General features: G+C 46.5%; 2 protein-coding genes across 2 annotated transcripts in view; one reads left to right on the top strand and one right to left on the bottom strand.

Annotated features, from left to right (window-relative positions):
• Nucleotides 1–6,122, top strand: part of capn1 (calpain 1) — a 40,394-nt gene extending 34,272 nt beyond the window's left edge. The window contains exons 17-22 of the mRNA XM_080023257.1: nucleotides 260–324; nucleotides 1,238–1,306; nucleotides 1,423–1,501; nucleotides 2,362–2,478; nucleotides 4,049–4,107; nucleotides 4,689–6,122. Coding sequence (XP_079879383.1) covers nucleotides 260–324; nucleotides 1,238–1,306; nucleotides 1,423–1,501; nucleotides 2,362–2,478; nucleotides 4,049–4,107; nucleotides 4,689–4,715 — 416 coding nt within the window. The 3' untranslated portion in view covers nucleotides 4,716–6,122. The remainder of the gene's footprint in view (nucleotides 1–259; nucleotides 325–1,237; nucleotides 1,307–1,422; nucleotides 1,502–2,361; nucleotides 2,479–4,048; nucleotides 4,108–4,688) is intronic.
• A 312-nt stretch (nucleotides 6,123–6,434) lies between these two features.
• On the bottom strand, nucleotides 6,435–11,658 carry pnp5a (purine nucleoside phosphorylase 5a). Its single transcript, XM_080022841.1, has 6 exons — nucleotides 11,540–11,658; nucleotides 10,128–10,297; nucleotides 9,382–9,485; nucleotides 8,371–8,546; nucleotides 7,733–7,923; nucleotides 6,435–7,038 (listed from the first exon to the last, which is right to left on the bottom strand). The coding sequence occupies exons 1-6, from the start codon at nucleotides 11,560–11,562 to the stop codon at nucleotides 6,824–6,826; spliced, it is 879 nt and encodes a 292-aa protein (XP_079878967.1). The 5' UTR covers nucleotides 11,563–11,658; the 3' UTR covers nucleotides 6,435–6,823.
• Nucleotides 11,659–22,066: the final 10,408 nt, after the last annotated feature.

Raw genomic sequence — 22,066 nt, forward strand, 5'->3', positions numbered from 1 at the left:
TTTTGGGCTCATGCAATTGTTAAATAGGATTAAAATGTCTGTGCATATTTGTGTAAAATATAGATAAATATAGGAGTGAAGTTTTATTATTTTGAGTTGGTGTCATTTTCCAAAGAGCAGATGTCACTTCTTCAGACTTTTTTTTTTAACGATAAAATAAACAAGTTTGGGATAAAACCATTAAAAAAAATTCACATAAATGTCTCCCTCCCTCTCTCTCTCTCTCTCTCTCTCTCTCTCTCTCTCTCTCCCTCTACAGATAAAGACTTGAAGACGGACGGCTTCACCAAAGAGTCCTGCCGCACCATGATAAACCTCATGGATGTATCCTTCATTTTTAACGTTTTTAATATTTATTTGATCCTCGGAGTGCCTGTGTCGATAGTTTAATAATCACCAGCCTCACATGAACGACTTAAAATGGGTGAGTAGGGCTTCAATGCCTTTCTCTAGGACTGGCTCACAGATTCACTGTTGCTAAATTCTATTATTATTATTATTATTATTATTATTAATAATAATAATAATAATAATAATAATAATAATAACAACAATAATAACTGTAGTAACAATAGTAGTAATAATAATAATAACAATAACTGTAGTTATAATAACAATAATAATAACAATAATAACTGTAGTAATAATAGTAGTAATAATAATAATAATAATAATAACAACAATAACTAGTAATAGTAATAATAATAACTTGAATCGAACTTGAGTTTCTGCTCAATGCTTTTGAATTCAAATTGGGTTGTTTTTTTTATATAAATGACAGTTTGATAAACGACATTTTATTGGATTTGATTTATCCATTTTTCATTTTATATTCGGACCGTGTAGTTCAAAACCTGATTCTACCTGATACTAAAGCCAGCTTCACACCGAGTGCGTATCCGCATCTGGATCCCCAAGTGCGAAACAATCCAAAGTTAATAACGTCATCATTTTTATACGTGACTTATTTACCTCGTTTTTATCCCGGTTCCGTTAAAAAACTCGACCGACGTAACTGGTCGCGAAAACTCGTCGGGGCCGGAGATCGCGCACCGCAGCTTTTTCGCGGGGCTTCCGCTTTGTCGCGGTCGTTTGTCGCGTTCGGCGTGAAGTGGGCTTCGCCTCCGCTCTGCGCCGAACACCCGTGTACGCACATACCACATGTACGCTTACGTTTACATTTTGAGGCAAACACTGACGGAAAACGGTCGCCGAGGTCCTTGACTCGCCCGCGCAGAGCGACGGCAGCGGCAAGCTGGGGCTGACCGAGTTCCACGTCCTGTGGGAGAAAATCAAACGCTACCTGGTGAGGACGCCGACGCACCACACCCGGGTCACACGCGCGCGCGGGGACAAGGCCAAGCGGGGTCGTTTTCCCGCTCCGTAACTCTGTTTGTGTTGATCGTTTTCCAACCGTTTCAGACCATATTCCGGGAGTTTGACGTGGACAAGTCGGGCACCATGAGCTCCTACGAGATGCGGATGGCCCTGGAATCCGCAGGTAATAACCTTCCCGTCCGCCCAAATGTGGAAACCTCGGTACAGATTCACCGCCGGTTATGCTGACGGGGGCACGGCGGTGACGCTGCCTCGGGCGAAAAATTCCAGGGAAATGGCGCACGCATACCGCGGTCACCATGGAAACCGTATCGTACTTTCAAACGCTTTGAAACCGGGTCCAAGTCGTTCTCACGGGGGACGCTCTAAAAGGCTTCGGGTGGCTTAATGAGGTAAAACACCCTTGCCTGAAAATGGCAAAACAGATCTAACCCGAAGCAGAGGGGTATAACAGATTGCGAAATATGCTTTAGAGATATATTATTATTTTATATGCGGGTTTGACATGACTATATTTTTGAACAATCTTTAAGATATTGATCCATTTTTACGATTTTTGAGTCACTGCAATTTGCAAAAGTGTCAACACACGCCCCCCCCATGACCGCTGTTATTTTTTTTCCATATCAAACGTTTATCTGTAGTTCAGGATTTTTCATACCCCTCCTACCGCCTGGCTCAAATTCACGATTTTTCCATTTGAATTTGAGTGAATTAAGCCCTGTCAAAGCCAAGCTGTTTTTGACCCATTTTCAATCGGTCAATTGATTGATAAGATATTGGATATTGATTTTCTTCATCCTGTCACCACCGGCCGTGCATGTTCCGCCCCCACAACTGGTAAAAGCTGTGACTAATTTTCGGAAGCAATGCGTTTGCCTCGTAGAGTCATTTCATCTCTCGCGTCTTCTCGGTACACGCGCCGTTTTTTCCCCGGCATCGCTATGCAGAAATGACGTTGTTTCGAGCGTCCCCGGCCACTCCCGAATCTCTTTTTGTTTCGTTTTTTCCCCCGGCGTCCAGGCATCAAGCTGACCAACCACCTGTTCCAGCTGATCATCCTGCGCTACACGGAGGCCGACCTCTCCGTCGACTTCGACAACTTCGTCACCTGCCTGGTCCGCCTGGAGACCATGTTCAGTGAGTGCTGCGCCGCCCTAGCCTGGTTGTGGGAACGTTCCGTGCCCGGGGAAGCTGAGCTGGTGGGCGGCGGGTCCTATAAACACCGGGTTTCACTTCCACCTCCATGCACCGGGGATGAGAACACGCACGACCTAGAAACAAGCAACAAAAGAAACTTCTTGCCGATTTTGGCTGATTCCCGGAAACCCGTTTAAAACTAGAGGTCGTTAATTACACAGTGAATTCTGGGAAATTTACTGGAAAACGATTATGAAAATGCCAAGTATTGAGAAGTAAATAGCTGATAATCCCCCATTAATGCACCAGCAAGTAATTGCTATTTCTATCTTTGACTTACACCAATACAGGTAAGTTCTCAAACTTTTTGACTCATAATATCAAAAAGTTTGAGAGATTTACTTCAAGATTCAAGAGGTTTATTGGTCACATACATATACATACTTTCATACATATATGCAGTGAAATGAAACATATATATATATATATATATATTTATAATACTTGGTCTATTATACCAAGTAAATCTGCTTCCTGACATTTAAAAGAAAATACTTTTGTTTAACATTTTTTATTTAAAATCCTAAAGGAGCAATAGACAACTTTCTCGCTTTAAATTACCATTATGAAGTTAATGTTTGCTGCACAGCGTGATGGCCATAGAATAATGACACCGTCGGCCTTTAGATTGGTTCCCTATAAGCCTCCACACCACCATGCAATAGGGAAGGTACGAATCCATCAGGTACGAATCCCTGGGAAAATGATAGATTTACGGCAGTGCGTCACAGGAATTGCGCCGGTCAAAGTGCAACCATTAGCGGAAATGGCGGAGGGTGGAGCAATCTGCTCCAGGTGGATTGAAAAGTTGTCTATTGCCCCTTCCAGAGAATTAAAAATTATTAATTCGGAGTAAATCTACTACCTGGCACGTTTGTTTAACATTTTAAACGTTAAATCTTAGAATAGTTGTCCTTATCGTTTGGATAATAGTGGTTAACGGATCCAGCAGATAACAGCAGATAGGCTAATTAGCCTAGCATCGCTTATTAGCAACAGGTAGCTGGCCTGCTCGACAGAGGGCAACTCACCGGAGATCCACGCGGATTTTGACCCGAAATAAATCACAATTGTCGTTCAGGGAAATGAAAACCGTCTTTAAAGTTAGAAACCTAAATATCAATCTTTGCAAACTTTGCTACAACAGGTTCTCCAGCTTCGGGATCCTCGCTCGCGTCTCTCTTGTCGTCGCCGTAAAACTGGGTGGCGCCCTCCACTGGAGTGAAATTACAACGAGAGAACTACGCCTGAAGATATCACAGCTGAAATGAGTCAATAAAAAATACACGTCCTAATACTTCTAACTTACCGTTAAGTCACAGTTAGCAGGGCTGATTTATCTGATTCATCTGTTTTGTTTTTTTTTAGATCCATGAAATGCCGCCATTCATGATCGTTAATTTGAGGCGTTTTTCTTTTTTTACGCGCCATGAAATGAAAGCTGTGTTCTCGGGTTCCGTTCTGCATTTTAGCATCAGGTGACCTCTTTCCTTTGCCTCTCGCCCGACAGAAACCTTCAAGACCATGGACACGGACGCAGACGGTGTCATATCGCTCAACTTCTTCCAGGCATGACATATTCACATTCCTTCCGCGGCCTTTATTCCACCATGTTGAACATGGGTCTCAACGTCTCTCTTTAAAGTGGGAATCCGTGAGATTATTAAGTTAAAAAAATAAAATTAAATAAAAAGCCCATATTTGATGCTTTATTTAACCGGCACTTGAAAGAAACCGCCATTTGCGTCATGCACGTGCTCCTCTGCTGCATGTGCGCTTTCCATTGTTGGTGGGCGGGGTCGGCCGCCTTTCCCGGGAAGGGTACAGCCGTGGGACTGAGGCAAAATTTTTACGGGGAAAAGCTTTGACCGACTTGGAGGAGCAAAGAGAGACGTCGAGTTAAAAAAAATAAAAAATAAAAAGAAATGTGGCAGTTTGAAATTGAATCCCAGGACTTGTATTGCAGTCCGCCCCCAACGCGGACGATCTCATGGATTTCCACTTTAAACCGACTTCCAAAATAGCGAGCACGCGTCCATCACTTGGAGTCGCGCGAGGTCACGTTTGAACAGCGATTCACTCGTCCGTCTCCCCTCTCTCCCTCTCTCCCCCCTCTCTCCCTCTCTCTCTCCCTCTGTTTGCTCCCGCAGTGGATCTCCCTGACCATGTTCGCCTAGAGGAGGTGCTTGGACCTCCCCAAAAGGCCCCGGGGCCCGCCAATGTGTCATTTCGGAAGTGCCTTTTTTTCCGGGGGCCCCCTCCCCTCCTCTCCTGTCTCCTACCCTCTCCCCCGCACCGTTGAGGTCGCCCCCCCCCAAAAAAAAAAATGACTCGAAAAGTCAAGCATTTTACGCCGCGGCCCCGTACGGGGAACACGTGCCAAAGCGTCGCCTTGACTCGTCTCCCGGTTTTGCCGACGGACGAGGGATCCGGTTTTCCGTCGACCGGAGCTCCAATTACGCTGTCTCGCAGGCTGAAGCCGGCTTTACACTGAATCGGATAAACGACAACAACACACGGGAAAATCCATTAATTTCTACGGAGAGCCGTATGCCGCATGTGCTAAGCCCCGCCCCTCCTTGTTAAGCCCCGCCCCCTCGGCACTGCCAGACCTGATCGAAGCTCTGAGATGCATTCAATGCATGTACAGTATACTATATATATATTAAAAACGTTTGATGCTACCATGTTCACCATCAGTAAATCTGCCATTTTATGAATTTGCTGACTTTTTGCAGATAAAAAAAAAAAAAAAGTAAATAAAGTATCCGAAGAGTTTTTAAATGGTGTTTTTAGAGCCCTGCCGTTCAGGAAGTGATAGTGTTGTGCGTCGGCACATGATGTCGACAGGGTCCAACTGTTGGGAGCGTTTTCGGTTTCAGTGTAAAGCGGTCTTTGGTTCTGGTGGCCGGTTAGATCTGAGAACTGATCACGAAGTCTGAGATAAAAAAAAAACAAAAAACAAAACTAACTGAAAGGCACCTACAGCCAATTACCCATTAGACATTTTGTTTTTCGGGGGCTTTTTGTTTATAGCCGCCCGTTCTTTTGGGAACGCGTCAAGCGAGTCCTCGTTTCGATCCGGTCGACGCTCGCCTAGGGTGCTCTCTGTCAGAAGTAGAAAAGAAAGGCGGCAAGATGCGGGAAATACTTTTTAAACTTTGGCTTTCATACGTTGGCCCTGGGTTGTCAACGGCCACGTTTTTTCACGATGCAGCGATGTTGTGGGTGGAGGTGTGAGGCGGTGCGTTGTCTGCATGCGATGTAGCGTCTGAGTTATCACTGTGCTTTTACGGGCTTTGTTTTCCAAAAATATATCATTTGGGAAAACAAACATGCATACATACATATATATATTCAGTGGAGAATGTCCATCAAGAAGTTTTTTCCCCCCAAATGGTGTACATTACATTTTGGGATTTGACGTAAAAGGGAACACGTACACATGTGGATCTAAGGATTGCCAAACGTCTGCTCACGAACGGCGGTTTAACCAGACGGTTTCTAGCTGTGGAGTATTTCTATCAAACCCATAAACAGACATTTTTTCATCAAAGAAAAAATAAAATAAAAATCTGCATGTTTTCATTGATGTCGTTCTTACTTTGTGTGACTTTTCCCATTTTAGTCCGAAAACATTACATTATATTTACATTTCGTCATTGATCAGACGCTTTTATCCAAAGCGACTTACAATTATTCAAACACCGACAGACGCAGCCATCAGGAGAAATGAGGGGTTAAGTGTCTTGCTCAAGGACACTACAGCATGCTAGCAGGAGGAGCCTGGGATCCAAGCAGCAACCTTTAGATTACTAGACGACCAGCTCTACTTCCTGAGCTACCGTCCCCTAAATGGATTGTTTCCCAATCCATCAGTGAAAAACGCCGTGGGCTGTGTAATAAATAGTAATTTTATTAACATTTTAAAATAGAAAAAGCAATAATACATAACGACACAACGAAAAATGTAAATGTTTGACCAACATACAGCATAATATTAAGATCTAAGCACTGTTAAGTTAATTTACAGGATATTTATACAAGTTCAGAAAATATTAAGTTAAAAACAAGAAACAACCCTCAAAGCTATAAAAACACGGCGGCCGTGGGGGGTGAAGGAATGTGCACGTAGAGGCCAAGAAAAAAAGAATTTAAAAAAAGACGAAAAGCTGAAAATAAAACGGCGGCTCGGACGTCAACGCCGTTCTGTACAGTGTACGTTTCGGACATTTGGGCTTTCCTTTGGGTCCGGATCCAGTCCAGCGCTGGGGCTGCTCTTCCTCTAGGCATAGTTGTTGTGCTCTATCTTGGTGACCAGGGTGGAGACGAGCCGCTCCAGCTGCTCCGCCCGCTGCTTGCCGGTCTGCAGCACCTCCTCGTGGTTGGCCTTCTCCTCGCTGTCGTAGTCCGTCACCGCCTGGTTGGTGATGAGGGACAGAGCGAAGACGCGCATGCCACAGTGACGCGCCACGATGGCCTCGTGCACCGTGCTCATGCCTGGGGAGGGAGGGGGTGACATTCACAACACACCATAATAAATACATGTAGTAATGTTCTGGAGCACCTTGAGATCGGAGTCAAAGTCAATTATTGTTATGGTGGAGACACACACACACACACACACACACACACACACACACACACACACACACACACACACACACACACACACACACACACACACCTAGATAAAGATATAGCTACAGATAAATGGACTTGGAGTGCGCGAGAGATAAAGCAGCTATAGATAAGAGATATATAAAGATAGAGACAGCGATAGAAGTAGATCAAGAGAGAGATTATAGATATGTATACAGCGATGTATAAAGTCAGAAATAAATATATAGAGAGACAACAATTTGGCAATGTATATACATAAAACTGAAAAATGCTACAAATAATTTAATTTATACATTAACCCTGAAAAAATAACAACCGCATCAGTAATTTCAATCGATAGATCCATCTATCTATCCATCCATCTATCTATATCTGTGCATAAGCTGTGTACCAGGGTGGAAAACAAAATGGTTCCAAGGACACAATAAACTCTCATCGCAAGGAGTGTGTTAACCAACGTTCTGAACAACAAAACGCTGCGTGACAACACCGCACTCCGCTCCAACGTCCTCTGTCGGCCTTAGAGGCAGGGACCCCCGGGGGCCGGAGTGCAAACGGGAAGGGGCCTCACCGACGGCGTCCGCCCCCAGCTTGTGCAGCATGCGGCACTCCGCGATGGTCTCGAAGGAGGGTCCGCCCAGCACGCAGTACACGCCCTCCCGCAGGAAGTCGCCGTAGCCCAGCTCCTGGCCCACGTCCATGGCCAGCTGCTGCAGCTCCCGGTCGTAGGCGTCCGACATGCAGGGGAAGCGGACGCCAAATCTGGGGGAGAGCGAGGGGCGAGGGGTCAGAGAAAGGGCGGAAGGGAGGGATTATCTTTCCGAGGCCGAGCCGGGGCGGAAACACCACGGACGGGTCACCCGACAGACTTGAATAAAGAGCTTGCTTGTGTTTGACCTGCCGTAGATCCAAACCTCGTCTTAGCACCGAGGCTATGACTTATCTGTATACTACAGCGCCTGTGGAATACTCCATTCTGATTGGTCAACAGCGGCGACAAGTCACTTCAGCACAACGGCGCTCCTCCGCCTGGACTTACGGCCTCAGTTTAGGTTTTTATTTTTACGAGAACCTGCGTTATGAGCGGGATACTGTGCAGCCAGCCCGTCGTTATCGCGAAATAACGCCCGGCACGCCGAAAAAAGGCTGCACATTATCCCATGACAGACAGACAGACGGACGGACAGACAGACAGGCGGACGGACGGACCTCTCGTCGTTGGGCCCGGCCAGAGGGTTGTTCCCAGCGAAGCCGGGCATGTTCAGGTGGTCCTTGATGATCATGATGTCGCCCACCTTGAAGTCCTGGTTGAGGCCGCCGGCGGCGTTGGTCAGGATCACCGTCTCCACGCCCAGCAGCTTGAAGATGCGCATGGGCAGCGTGATCTGACGGAAGCACGTTTGATTCCGGTCAGGGCGTTGTTTTCGGGCGTTCAAGAGCCCTCCCCTCTCTCTCCCTCCCCTCCCCCACTGACTGAAAATAAATGATGGTTTCAGCTCGTCGACCTTCAGGGGGCAGCCCATAGTAATAATAATAATAATAATAATAATAATAATAGAAATAAATTATAACGGTGCATTGAATAATATTGTATAGATTTATTGCACAAATTGACCATGATATATCGGCGGGGTTCGCAAATGACCGTTCTGCACGTCCATTAACCAGCGGTGAAAAAAAGTATTTAAGTCCCCGATATCAAATACACTCAAATATCAAGAGGAAAAAAAAAAAAAAGTTGCGTTCTTGTTGTGAACTTCTGTTGATGAAGATTGAAAGTGTTAAAGGAGCAGATTTGGATGCACCCATGGTTTCCTTTCATTGTTGGCAAACTCAATCTTAAAAGAAAAAAAAAAACGTGAAAAAATAACTATTTTTACAAACTCACTGGCAACACTAAGGCCCATTAAATTAAAGGGTACTTGTAGCTGTCACAGATAAATGTAGTGAATTAAATGTATATATCTTTATTAGTGGTATTTGTGTGTCTTTTTGTAGTATTGCTCAAGTAAAGTACATATACCTCAGAATGCATTAGCCATATAAGTAAGTAGTGAGTCGGCACAGAACGCTCCAGTTTTCCAGCTCTCATAACATCCGTCATGGTGAGGGGGTTTGCAGAGCCCGTTCCTCAACACAAGCTGTACACCACTTGGCATGCATTCAGGGATGTGGGGTCGGTGGGTGGAGGGGTGGAGGGGTGGAGGGGTGGGGGTTTACCTTCTGGATGGGGTATCCCTCGTACAAGTGGAAGCGTCCCTGCATGCACAGGCAGGGCCGGCCCTTCAGCGTCCCAAACACCAAGCGTCCGGCGTGGCCGTGCACTGAAAAGAAGCCCAACCAGCCGGTGAGGACGCGCCGAGGAACACACCGGAGGACCCGCCTCCGGGGCCAAGGTCCCAAAGGGATCCTCAGGGAATCTTTAGTCTTAAGGGGGCGGTTTAGGGCAGGGATACGCCAAAAGACTCCCCCCAAATACTTTTCAAAGGCGTCCCAGAAGACACCGCGTCCCACCATTGCCGGTGATGGGGAGCGCGCTCGTCACGGCCATTTAGGCAAGAGATTTGGTTTTGTTTGCTCTTAGGATCTTGAACATTTGCCTGGGACGGCAATCCTGGGGGATCCTTGCGACGTTGGTTTGATTTTATCTCAAGTCCATCTTAAGCCGGGCCGCCCTCGACTCCTATAGTGCGCGCCAGAAACCCAAGATGTGCGATCCCACGTGATCACCCTGGCTAAATCCCATAGTGTGTGCATTACTAGGATGGAAAACAAGTTTTAAGCAGGTCTTTTGGCCCATCTCTTCCTTCACGGTCCATTGAAAACCAATAAGAGGGAAAACACAGCTTCGGTATAACCACAAAACAGTAACCGGCGACAGGGGATGCTTTTGGAAACGGCGATCCAATTCATTTCAAGGCGTTTTGTGATGGAAATCTTACGGTTTTCAGGACGCGAAAACTCACCGGTGCTCTGCGGGAAGTTGGGGACGTCCTTGTAGTTGAAGGCCACCTGATCCTTCAGCATGTCCGCCAGCCCTCCCAGGCCTGAGCCGCACACGATGCCCACCAGGGGGCGCAGTGCCGTCTGGGCCAGCAGCCAGTCAGCGGTGGCCTTGCAGTCCTCGTAGCTGTACCTGGTGGGGGGGGACAAAGATTTGAGGTTAGGACAGGTGGTTTTAGAAAATACGATTCCTTTTTTTCATCCGTTTTTTCACAAATTACTTGAGGAAAACCTGCACATGGGAAAGTAAGTGGGTCCTATCGGGTGATGAGATAACATGATCTGGGCAGTAATCTAAGAGGACACGGTACTAATAAGGCCATGTTACACACACACACACACACACACACACACACACACACACACACACACACACACACACACACACACACACACACACACACACACACACACACACACACACACACACACACCCCTTTAGAGTCACAGCTGCACCCTGCCCACGCCAAAAGGCCACGCCACATACTGTCTGGTTTCACTACTAGCCCCGGCACCACGTGGAGTGCACCCATCCCCCCAAAATTGTCCCCGGGTCCGTTTCTTTTACTATTTCATCACCCGACCTCGCAAGGTTTCCCCAGCGTTCCATCCTCGTCGCCCCCAGGTCATTACGGTTGCGCCGCTTATCACCGACCCCTGACACCCATCCACCGGAAAGAACTTGGGCCTTGGTTTTGCCCAAGCTCCAATCAGCACCAGAAGCCCAACAATTTGGATGGTTGAGGTGATAAGGTGTAGATATGAAAAGCAGGACAAGCACCATAATGAACACCATCATAAATGTATGTAATTTGTACATTTACGCAAATCAAATATCTATACATTTTACTCGAATAAATTTGTGTTACTTTATTTTATTGTGATTTATTTATTATGATTTGTATTTGTATACCCTTTGAATACCAAAAAATGCTTTCTTTTTGCTATTGCCCTTTTTTTTTTTTCTTTTAATTGTAATCAGGATATGCATGAGAAATCATCTCCAGGAAGAAAAAAGGCACAACAGTATTTTATTCATTGATACAGGTTTTATCAGCGTTGACAAGTACCTTTACTCTAACAGCAAGTACTTCAACACTTTTACAGAAGTAGGAAAGCCAATGTGGTGCTTTGGTGATAATTTAGTATTCTGTAATTCTGTTGATAGATGGAGCATAAATTACACCAGGGTATTTCTACTTTAACTCAAGTAAAAGATTGTACACTGTGCTGTATTCATATCCTTATATTGTATTCCTATCTTAATATTGTATTCCTATCTTTATATTGTCTGCATATCCTTATACTGAATTAATATCTTTAGAATAATAATAATCATCATCATCATCATAATAATGATTCTTAATTGACTCACCCTTTGTTCGCCTCTGGAAACATTCTTGAATGTAGAAATAAGACTTGACGGGGGAAGAAAAAACTTAAAGCGCCTGTAAAACTCCGAGCGGTTAGAGCTGGAAGGAGGGAAAACGTCCCAGTTCGACTGATCACAGCTGTGCTTTGTGGCTGGGACGCGCGGACACCGGCTCTATTCAGTAACCTGCGCCCCCCCCCCCCCCCTCGTCGGCCACGCCCACCGGCCTGACGCGCACAAGAGCGGACAATCTGATTGGCCGCGCCCACGGACACACCCTCCCAAATGGGCGAGGCGTGTCATTTGTTATTGTTGTGTTGAATGTGACTTTGGATGGCAACTGGACCTTGTTTGATCCTTGGAAACAAATAAATAGAAATAGAAAATTCTATTACATTCTTTTTTCTTCATATTAGTTTATTAAATTTTTTTTATTTATGTAGTTCTTTTCTATGTATGTTGATATATACACAAGTATATGTGTGTGTATCTGTATACGTGTGTACGCGTATGTGTATCTGTATATATGTACGTATGTAAATATATATATATATGAATAAATAAGAGTGTGTGTGTGCGTATATATATATATATATATATATATATATATATACACATACATACACACACACACACACACACACACACACACACACACACACAGTATAGTAATTGATTCAAAAACTTGTGTTTTTGTACATTATGTGTGCTTTGCCATGTATGTCATTGCTGCTGCAACACTGGAATTTCCGTTTGGGGATCAATAAAGTACCTTTATCTTATCTTTGTCTTTAAAGTCCAGGGTCACAGTCATACAGTCAAATAGGCAGCAAAAAATATATAAATATTTTTATGAGGCTTGTAGATGTGTCCCTCACATTATTGCTCAATGAAGAGGCATGTCATGCGGGAAGGGGATGGTGTCTCTTTGCCGCAGTCACTGAGTCATGCAAGCATCACAATGTTTGTTTGTTTGTTTTCATCGCACACTTGCGACATCGGACCCTAGCCCCGCCCATCCACATGATGTAGAAGAAAACGTGATTCATCAGACCAGGCCACCTTCTTCCAATTGCTCCATGGTCCAGTTCTGACGCTCACGTGTCCATTGAAGGTGCTTTTTCTATGACCCGCAACTCCAAAATGCAACTCACCCAATATAAGGTCTTGCACAGAGCTCATATCACGGAATATAGTCAAAATAGTCAAAGTGTTTTTTTGTGGAGGAAGACATTTGCGCTCACTGTTCCCTTGATACCAGAGATGACTACTTCCATGCCTTCTGGCTCTGCCCACCTATCCTAGCATTCTGGACCAACATCACCAAGAAGCTATCAACCCTTCTGGGTCGCAGCATTCCAGTCTCCCCGTCTGTATGTCCTCTCGGTGACCTCTCCTCAGTCGACCCACCACTGAAACACCACCAACCCATTTTGATGGCCTTAACAACTGCCGAGAAAACAATATTATCAAGTGGAAAAAGAGATAATCTCACCACATCCCAATGGTTGCAGTTATTAATAGATTACATCTCAATGTAAAAACTATTGGCAATATCCAAAAACAACGTTGATTCATTTAATGAAATTTGGGATACTTTTATCACTGACATAACTCCATCATTTAATACTTGAGTCTTCAGTCCGAGTATTAACCACCATGAACTTTTAGTTACGGGACTTTTTAAGCATCAACCTTCCGGTCGGACGTCGACATGGGGGCCCCTCAGGAGCTCGCAGTTGACATAACCTTACGGAATGTGTCCCACAGTTGACATAACTTTATGTAATGTGTAAACACGCAGGACAAAGAATCCTCTCCTGGCCCAGTCAAAGTCTGAAATCTAGCCGAGGCGATCGGCCTCTCGCCGTCGCGTCTTCGTCCTCTCGAGTCAAGACGCCGATGCCGTGGTTTGTTTATTTGTCGACGAGCACGTCTGTCCGCAAGGGCGGCGGGCACCACCCAGTGCTGTTTACCCACTTCGGATAAGAGTACGGGAATCCGTTTATCACCAGATTTTCACAGTTTGATTCCGAAAAATACGCACGCACACTGGCCTTGCTCCCAGAATCCAGAATAAATGAATAAAAAATAAACTGAATGTTAAACCAAACCAAAGACCAAAACAGATGTGACAGTGAGGGACATCTAGTTACTAGACTTTAATTCATTTTTAATTAATTTAAATGCATAATACATTTCTCTTTTTACGGTTTATTTTATACACACACACACATATATATATATATATATGTTTTTTTTTAATTATATTTTTTGCAAGTTTTTTTTAAATATATTTTATATCTAACAAATCTCCGTTATAAATCTAATGCATTATCTATTATTATTTTTATTATTATTATTATAAATAAATGTGCTTATCGCTCAACAGCGTCAAACATTTACACACAAACACGGCATTAAATACAAGTTAATATTGGACACCGCCAGATATGATATCGGCCTCTTGTGGTAAGATGTAGCGTAGTTGTTGTTGTTGTTGTTGTTGTTGTTGTTGAGGTCGGCGTTGTGTGCTGCAATAAAGGTGTAAATAACACGCCCGGTGCGAACATCCGTTATCAAACCGCTGCCGCAAGAAGGTCAACACTTCCTGCTCTCCGCATGTTCCCACTGTGGGGACACGAACACGCACACGCACACGCACACGCACACTCACACGCACACACACACACACACACACACGCTTACGCAAGAATTTATGCACACACACAAAAAAAAACACCAGCTAGTGCGTCACCTGAACACACATTTCCGTGGGAGGTTGAGCTGCAAGAGGCATACGCTTCCTAACAGGCAAACATTAGTTCAAACAACACGCCCAGGATTTGATGATGTCATGTCTTTTATGGGGCTGAAAACCTTGCTCTCCCTGCGATGAAAACAAACGCCAAACCAAACTGCGGATCTCAGGTTGAATCCGGTTTGATTCGGGTCAGGAACGTCGGGGGCCCCCCCGAGGCCCTCCGAAAAGCGCCTCGGGCCTTGTATAAAGGCCATGTCGAAATAGCTGCCAACCTCCCGGCCGGGGGGCCATTAAACGTCAGACGTGGGGGTGGGGGCGCAACCCAGTCCAGAGCTTTCCCGAGCACGGGCCGAGGGGTGGCGCTCCGAGCGCCGCCGGGTCCTGGGCCTTGGCCGGCCCTCTCTGTTTTGGCCACACCGCCGGTCATCCTCTTTCGAGCACAGAGGCCGTCGACTCCCGGGCCCCCGTCCGACGAGACGCCGGGGGAGGGGGTCTTCAATCATTAACCGCCGCGCAGGCCGACCTGCCCCCGCTGCGTCCAATGGAAGCGGCCGAACCCGCTGTTGACGGCACAGTAAAAAAGTAAAAACAATCAATATAAATGTCCCGCGACCTTGACCGAGTGAGTGACACTCCGACAGCCCCCCGAGTCACGCCGCCCCCGACCGTGCCCCATCCCCCGGCTCCTGGATAAGCTGGAGACCTGGATAAGGGCCGGCGAGGGTCAGTCCTCGCAGGACAGGCTTCTCATTGACCCACGCGCTTTTCACATGCTACGACCGCACGGAGGATGTAGGGCCTGCGCCTCCTAAAACTGGAGAGAAATCGACTGACGTTAACTGAGAGGGTGGTGGGGCTGAGCTCCCACCTCCACCCCGTCTCGCCTCCAAGTAATCTCCACCTGGATCAGGCCCCACTTCCGCCAGTATCAGGTCCCACCCACCCACCAACTCCACCAACATCAGGTCTGTGCTCCACACCATCTCCACCAATATCAGGTCCGACCTCCACCCCATCTCCACCAATATCAGGTCCCAGCTCCACACCATGTCCACAAATATAAGGTCCCACCTCCACCGAATCTCCATCAATATCCGGTCCCACCTCCACACCATTTCCACCAATATAAGGTCCCACCTCCACCAAATCTCCACTAATATCAGGTTCGACCTCCACCCCATCTCCACCAATATCAGGTCCCAGCTCCACACCATCTCCACCCACATCGGGTCCCACCTCCACCCCATGGCTACCAATATCCGGTCCCAGCTCCACACTATCTCCACCAATATCAGGTCCGACCTCCACACCATCTCCACCAATATCAGCTCCTACTTCCACCCCATCTCCACCAGGTTGGTCAAATGTCTCCTTCCAATTCCTCCATCAGCTTAGAACTTCGGCTCTTATTCGGACTTAAGATGAGCTCTGCAGAAACACTTTTCCTTTGACCAGGTACATTCAAATGAACGGCGCTCTGAGCTGAGTGCCATGAGGGTTCTTGACCAACCTGACTGAGATGGCTACGCCGCTCCACCAACTCACCCAAGGTTCCCTCTCCCGAACCCCCTCGGGCGCATTTCTTTTTTCGGCCTGGGTTTCGACAAACTTGTGATCAGCCCGCATGTGATGAAACGCGACGAAATGGCAGAAAATCCGAATTGGACGGAGGGACGGCTATGAAAGAGGTCTTGTATGTGCTGCTTCTGCAGAGTCACTGAACCAGGCAGGGCGTGGCACGTGAAGTATCAAATGAACAATATCAGGCAGGATTCAGCATCGTTATGAATTGTGTGTGTGTGTGTGTGTGTGTGTGTGTGTGTGTGTGTGTGACTTGGCCTCCGCCGACGCCCCGCCGACGTAGGGAACGGATCTGCACCGCTGGACTGAGGGATTGGATCAACACGCTTCACCTGACTTAGTGGATATGCCACGCAAGAGATTTTCCACGAGCAACTAAGCCAAACTAATCAGGACCGAAGGGTTATTATGACTCAGGCTCAACTATGAAATATGTATTTATTTATATGAATATACCCTACACCTGAATACCCACCAGCATTAACACGGCAGATCACCAGGACACACTCAGTGTCCGAGTCTTGTTGACGTTTACATCTGAAAAATATAGATTTTGCATGTCTACATATTTCCTGATTTACTCCCGTGATTCAAAAATGTTATCGTTCCGTTTAAAATCAACATAATCCCAACTAATCTTGTTCTTCAAGGTTTTTATGGACGACTCTATCAAGCACCAACAGCAGGGGCGGGCAAACTTTTTGGTTTCAGGGATAGAGTTCTGCAGGCCGGGTGAGGGGCCGCATTGCGAGTCGACATTTTATTACGTTCCCCCCACGCTCAATAAATTATATTGTGATATTAATTGATTTTTCTCAGAGATCTGTTTTAGCAGTAGTGCATAATTGGCCGATTAGGATTGTTATTATTTTCATTCAGGTCGGCTAACTCCCTTTTCTAATCAGCGCAAAAAGTTGTTTTTTCGTGTTTCCGTTTTTTTTCTCTCCGCAGTCAAGTTTCTAAACCTGTATATTTTGCTTTAAAACAAATTCAGTTATATGACAATACTTTTTCTCTTTCATAACCCTTTCTATCAGGGCATGTATCTATTTCATATACAGTATATTCAGAACTCATCGCCAATATCTGATGCATATCAATGGATGCATATCGACTTGTCGGTGTTCATGACGGAGAAGGTTCGCTGCAGATGGAGGTGGATCCAAACAGGACCAGCCTGACGCGGCGCGGGGCTCAAGGCTGAACTGGGATTTAGAGGAAGGTTTCCATTTTATTTCGTCTCCTTATTTTCTTGCTCGTCTGGAAAATGAAAAAGGTAAATCCAACTCAGAGAGTTCCTTTCTCGGATTTCCCGTGTGTTTTATTTTAAATCTATTTATTTTCGTTTGTTTCCTACTTGTATGAAACAAACATTTGCAACACAACTAAGGGACTGTCCCGTTCTGCCTCGGGGCAGTGGATTGCGTAATGGAGAGGGAGCGATCTCCACTCCGCTGCCCGTCCCCGTTCCCCCGTGTCTCCAAACAGAACAAATAAAAACAGTGTTTTTATTTTGAATCTATTTATTTTCGTTGGTTTCTTACCTGTATGAAACAAACATCTGCAACACAACTACAACAACACAACTACAACTACAACAACACAACCCCTGTTCCGCCTTGGATAGGGGAGGTGGATTGCGTAATGGAGAGGGAGCGATCTCCACTCCGCTGTGCGTCCCCGTTCCCCGTTTCCCGTGTCTCCAAACAAAACAAATAAAAACAGTGTTTTTATTCAAGATGAATTTATTTTCCTCCCTTCCCTAATAATGAGTTTGGTAAAAACTGGATTTTTTTTTTTTTTTGTGTGTGAATACTCTTTCACGTGTGGGGCGCACGAGGGGGCGGGAGAGTTTTCTTACGTGTTGTTTGTCTTGCGGTGAGGATGGCGTGGTGCAGGAGCCAAGAGCCTGCGGACCAGATCGCACGGACACTGACGCTCGCTGTGCGACTGGATTTATGTCTTACGTTCACGCTTTGTTGTTTCAATGTTATAAAAACTCCTCTGCGCCGGCACCTCACTGCCGGGGAGTCTCCATCCCCCTCAGTGACTCGGCCCTGTGACCTTTCCACAACTTGTAGATGATAACTCCTGCACTTCTGTAATGGGGAGACTTTCTCGGTCACTCTCTCAGGCGCCACAGAGCCATCGATTGCCGGATCAAATTCAATTAGGCCGGACCTGCCGTAGTTTGGCCATGCCTCCATGCCTGACCTACAGTATCCCTGTGTGTGTGTGTGTGTGTGTGTTTGTGTGTGTACTGTGACTGTCACACCCCACACTCCAGCAAGCCAACATGGGTTCCCAGCTCATACGCTGCTCGTATCATGTGCCAGACCGAGGAAATCATCTGGTTGGGGTCACATGATCATGTGGTTTGGGGAGGTCATGAGCGACGGTGATTCAATATCAAAGTTAATCAATCAGCGACTTCAAATTGAATTAGCGCCGCGACCTCACCTTCCACCGAAACCTTCAGACTCGCCTCACGGGACACGGCTCTCCCTTTCAGATTCAAACCATTTTGATGAGACACTTAATATCGATGCGTTCAAAAGCAGTAGAAACAGGCTTTTCAACATTTTATTCATCATTAAGTGGCAATCTCGGAGAATTCCGTTTCGTTGTTTTTTTTGGGCGGCACCTATGGCAAAAAGCGGTCATGGCAGGTGTGTTTTTGGATCCAAAAAACCGTCGCCTGTGTGACGTCAGTCAGTTGGTCGTTAGAACCTGGGCCACGCCTCCATAACAATTCGAGGTCGCCAGTCCGCATGAACGCATGTGTCATGTTGATTCGTCGCCGACTCAAGCAGCAGGTCACCAGAACGACTCTTGGTTTTGCACACGAGCCAAAGTGGAGTCAACAAAACCGAGGAGCCATTTATCTTGTTTGAGCCAAACCTCTCCTTGGACTGGGTTTGTTAAAGAAAGGGCGCTGGCCAGCCGTGGCTGTGTCCCACCTAAGTCAGGAAATGAGTATTTGGGTCTTTATCTTCAATCCCGACACCCGTGAGAGGCATTTTTCAGTCACATGAGCACCGATATGTCATTCTGGACTAAATCCTGAAATAGAGCCTTCAACTGACAACGGGGCTTTAATTATAATAAAGATGAGAAACGTGATTCCAGTGGCAAATAGAGCGCCCAGTGTCCTCGTCCTCGTCCTGATCCTTGACCCCAGTCGGTTTGTTAGCCCAGCGTTTTTGGTTTTTTTTACTTTGACACTGACCCTAAAAGTGCTTTTCTTCTATGGAGCGAGCGCTGTAAGGACGGGACGTTGTGAAATCCTGTCCCTTAAAATACGGGAGGGGTCTGACCCCTGTAGAATCCCAGGGCACAGGGCGATAAAAACAAACAAAAACGAAAAAAAAACACTCTCCCGGGAGAAGATAGAGGGGCGGCGAGCGTGGCGCCGCTCTCCGCCGCTTTGGAGAAGAACCTGTGTGTTACTGCGAGTTTGCACGGACGTTAATGGCACCGATCGCTTCAGCAGAAACGTCCTTTGATGGAGCTGCTATTTCGGGGAATTGCCCCCAAACCTGCTGACCTGCATCATACACCCTCACGTGCCGCGCTCTGCGGGGGCGACTCGTCAGCAGACCCGTTTATTTTAGGTTCGGATTAACTGCAGCCGCCTAGCCACGAGGTTCGCCAAAAGTGCAGACTAGGTCTGTGCAATCAGCGCATTGTCTCCAAATTTCAACCGTGACGAGCAGTGCCAGCTGTCTTGGCAATGTCCTCGTTCCTTGCTTGGGGCGTGGGTCTCTCTCTCCTCCGAGCCAGTGCGGAGGCTCGACAAACTGCTAAAAAGAAAGACTTTGGTGGAAGTCAGCTGAAAAAGAGGAAAGAAGAAGAAAGTCAATGCGTTTTCTCTGCAAGAAGTTTAGGCCTTCCAAAGGGTGTCTCAGTTGTGATTTTGAAAATCGAGCAACGCGGCCGTGCTTCTTCCTTCCCCCGACTGTCGCCGCCCAAAACTATAAAGCTCGGGCTCCCACCTGCCAACAAGGCTGCGAGCACAAACCCAGACTCGAGGCTTCAAATTGTCTCTTCAGATACGGTTTATATTCATGTTTACTGTGGAAAAAAGAGCAGGGTAATGGCTGCTTAGTCGGAGAGAAGGATCTTTCAAATTACAAGTTATAATGCCTTCACGTACACGTATTCATACCAAATTCACGGTAAATTCTGCTCAATTTCACGGACCTAGATTCTGAAAAATAACAGGTTCCACCGATTTTGAAATAAAAACATGCCCTGACCCCGACGACCACATCCCCAGACCCAGACGATCACCAATACAATCCTGTTTTGATCATTCGGTCTTGATCGTGTTCACGTTTACGCCTTTTTTGTTGCCTGATGTAATAAACCCCCCCCCCCCCCCCGCCGGTGTGTCGGCGCCTCACTGCCAAGAAGTCTCCGTCTCCTTCCCCGAACCCGGTTCTGTGGACAGACTCGTCTACAGTAACATGTAAACATTAATTGGCCGTGTTGCCGGGAGGTCATGGCCCAGGACTGGACATTGGTCCAGTCTCGACAGGTGCCAAATGCACCCAAGAGTCTGGGTGCAACAGACAGTACGACAAGGGCTCAGGCTCCACAACTCCACATATACGCTCCACCACTCTACAAACATACGCTCCACCACTCTACATACATACACTCCACCACTCTACATACATACGCTCCACCCCTCTACATACACACGCTCCACCACTCTACATACACACGCTCCACCACTCTGCATAATATGTTCCACCACTCTGCATATACTATACTTCACCACTCCGCATTAATACACTCCACCACTCTGCATATACCTGTACACTCCACCACTCCTCATATATATACTCCACCACTCTGTATATACCTATAAACTCCACCACTCTGCATATGGTATACTCCACCACTCCTGATACTCCACCACTCCTCATATATACTCCACCACTACACATATAAACTCCACCGCTCTGCATATACTATATGCCACCTCTCCTCATATATACTCCACCACTCCTGATATATACTCCACCACTCAACATATATACTCCACCAGTTCGCATATACCTGTACACTGCAGCACTCCTCATATATACTCCACCACTCCACATATATACTCCACCACTCCACATATACCTGTACACTGCACCAGTCCTCATATATACTGCACCACTCCTCATATATACTCCACCACTCCTCCAGGTTCTTGTAAAGACGGTGAAAAAGCAGCTCTCAAGTATTTTACGAGCGAGCAACATGTTTGCTGAGAAACTCAAGGAACTGATCTTTACGCAACGTGAGGATTTGAGCTCGTCAGCCGAAAAAAAAAATAAGCAAAGGTGGTGTTTTAACTGGCAGCAGCTACTTTGAACGGGTCAAGACGCAGGTTGGAGCTGTAGGAGCTGGACTTTTACCCTCCGGCTGCCCACGGGAGCAGTGCCGGTGCAAAAAACAACACGCAATCTCCGCCGCTCACACGGGTCCTTGAGCGTTTGGATAAATGATGTTTCTCCCTCTTGGTCCTTGATTCTGGGATGTAGTCAATCCTCTTTGACCCACAGCCGGTCCCCGTCCAACTCCTACGATGACGCAAATGCGAAGGGTAAACTCTGAAGCCGACACGTGTATCCCCCTCTCAGACAACGTGGCTTATTGTTCGGGTTTGGTTTGAGGCCGAGGCTCCGGCGCCGGGGCCGGCGCTGGGATGGCGGCCCGGCGGCCCGGCGGGGTGGAGTCTCCCTCCCGCGGCCTCGCCCGAGGCGGCAGAACCGGCGTCCGCACCCCGGTTTTTTTTCGAGGGGAGCAGCGTCCGAGGCTTTTCTCTTCAAGCTCCGTCTGAGCTTTTATTTCATAAACCGGGAACGTGTTGAAGCTCTTCACCCGACAAGGCCAAATATGGATACGCATAAAAATTGATGAAATGGATTAAAAAAAAAAAAAGAAGAAATGTATTAAATCAAGGACCTGTTTTTTTAACCGGTTTGGGCCAAATCATTTGTTCGACAAGAGTTTGTTCGACGTCTACTCTTAATCAGTTTTACAGTACAGATATGTACGGTGTGTTTCAGGCTCCCCACCTCAAGTCTGTCTGGTTGTGGGAATTTTAGATTTAGTTTTTCAGTTTTGTTTTTTGTTTTTTTTTGCCAATTATGTGTGGACACGAGAGCAGATGCTAAAGTTCACCA

The sequence above is a fragment of the Zeus faber genome (assembly GCF_960531495.2).
Source record: "Zeus faber genome assembly, chromosome: 22".
NCBI classification, from domain to species: Eukaryota; Metazoa; Chordata; class Actinopteri; order Zeiformes; family Zeidae; genus Zeus; species Zeus faber.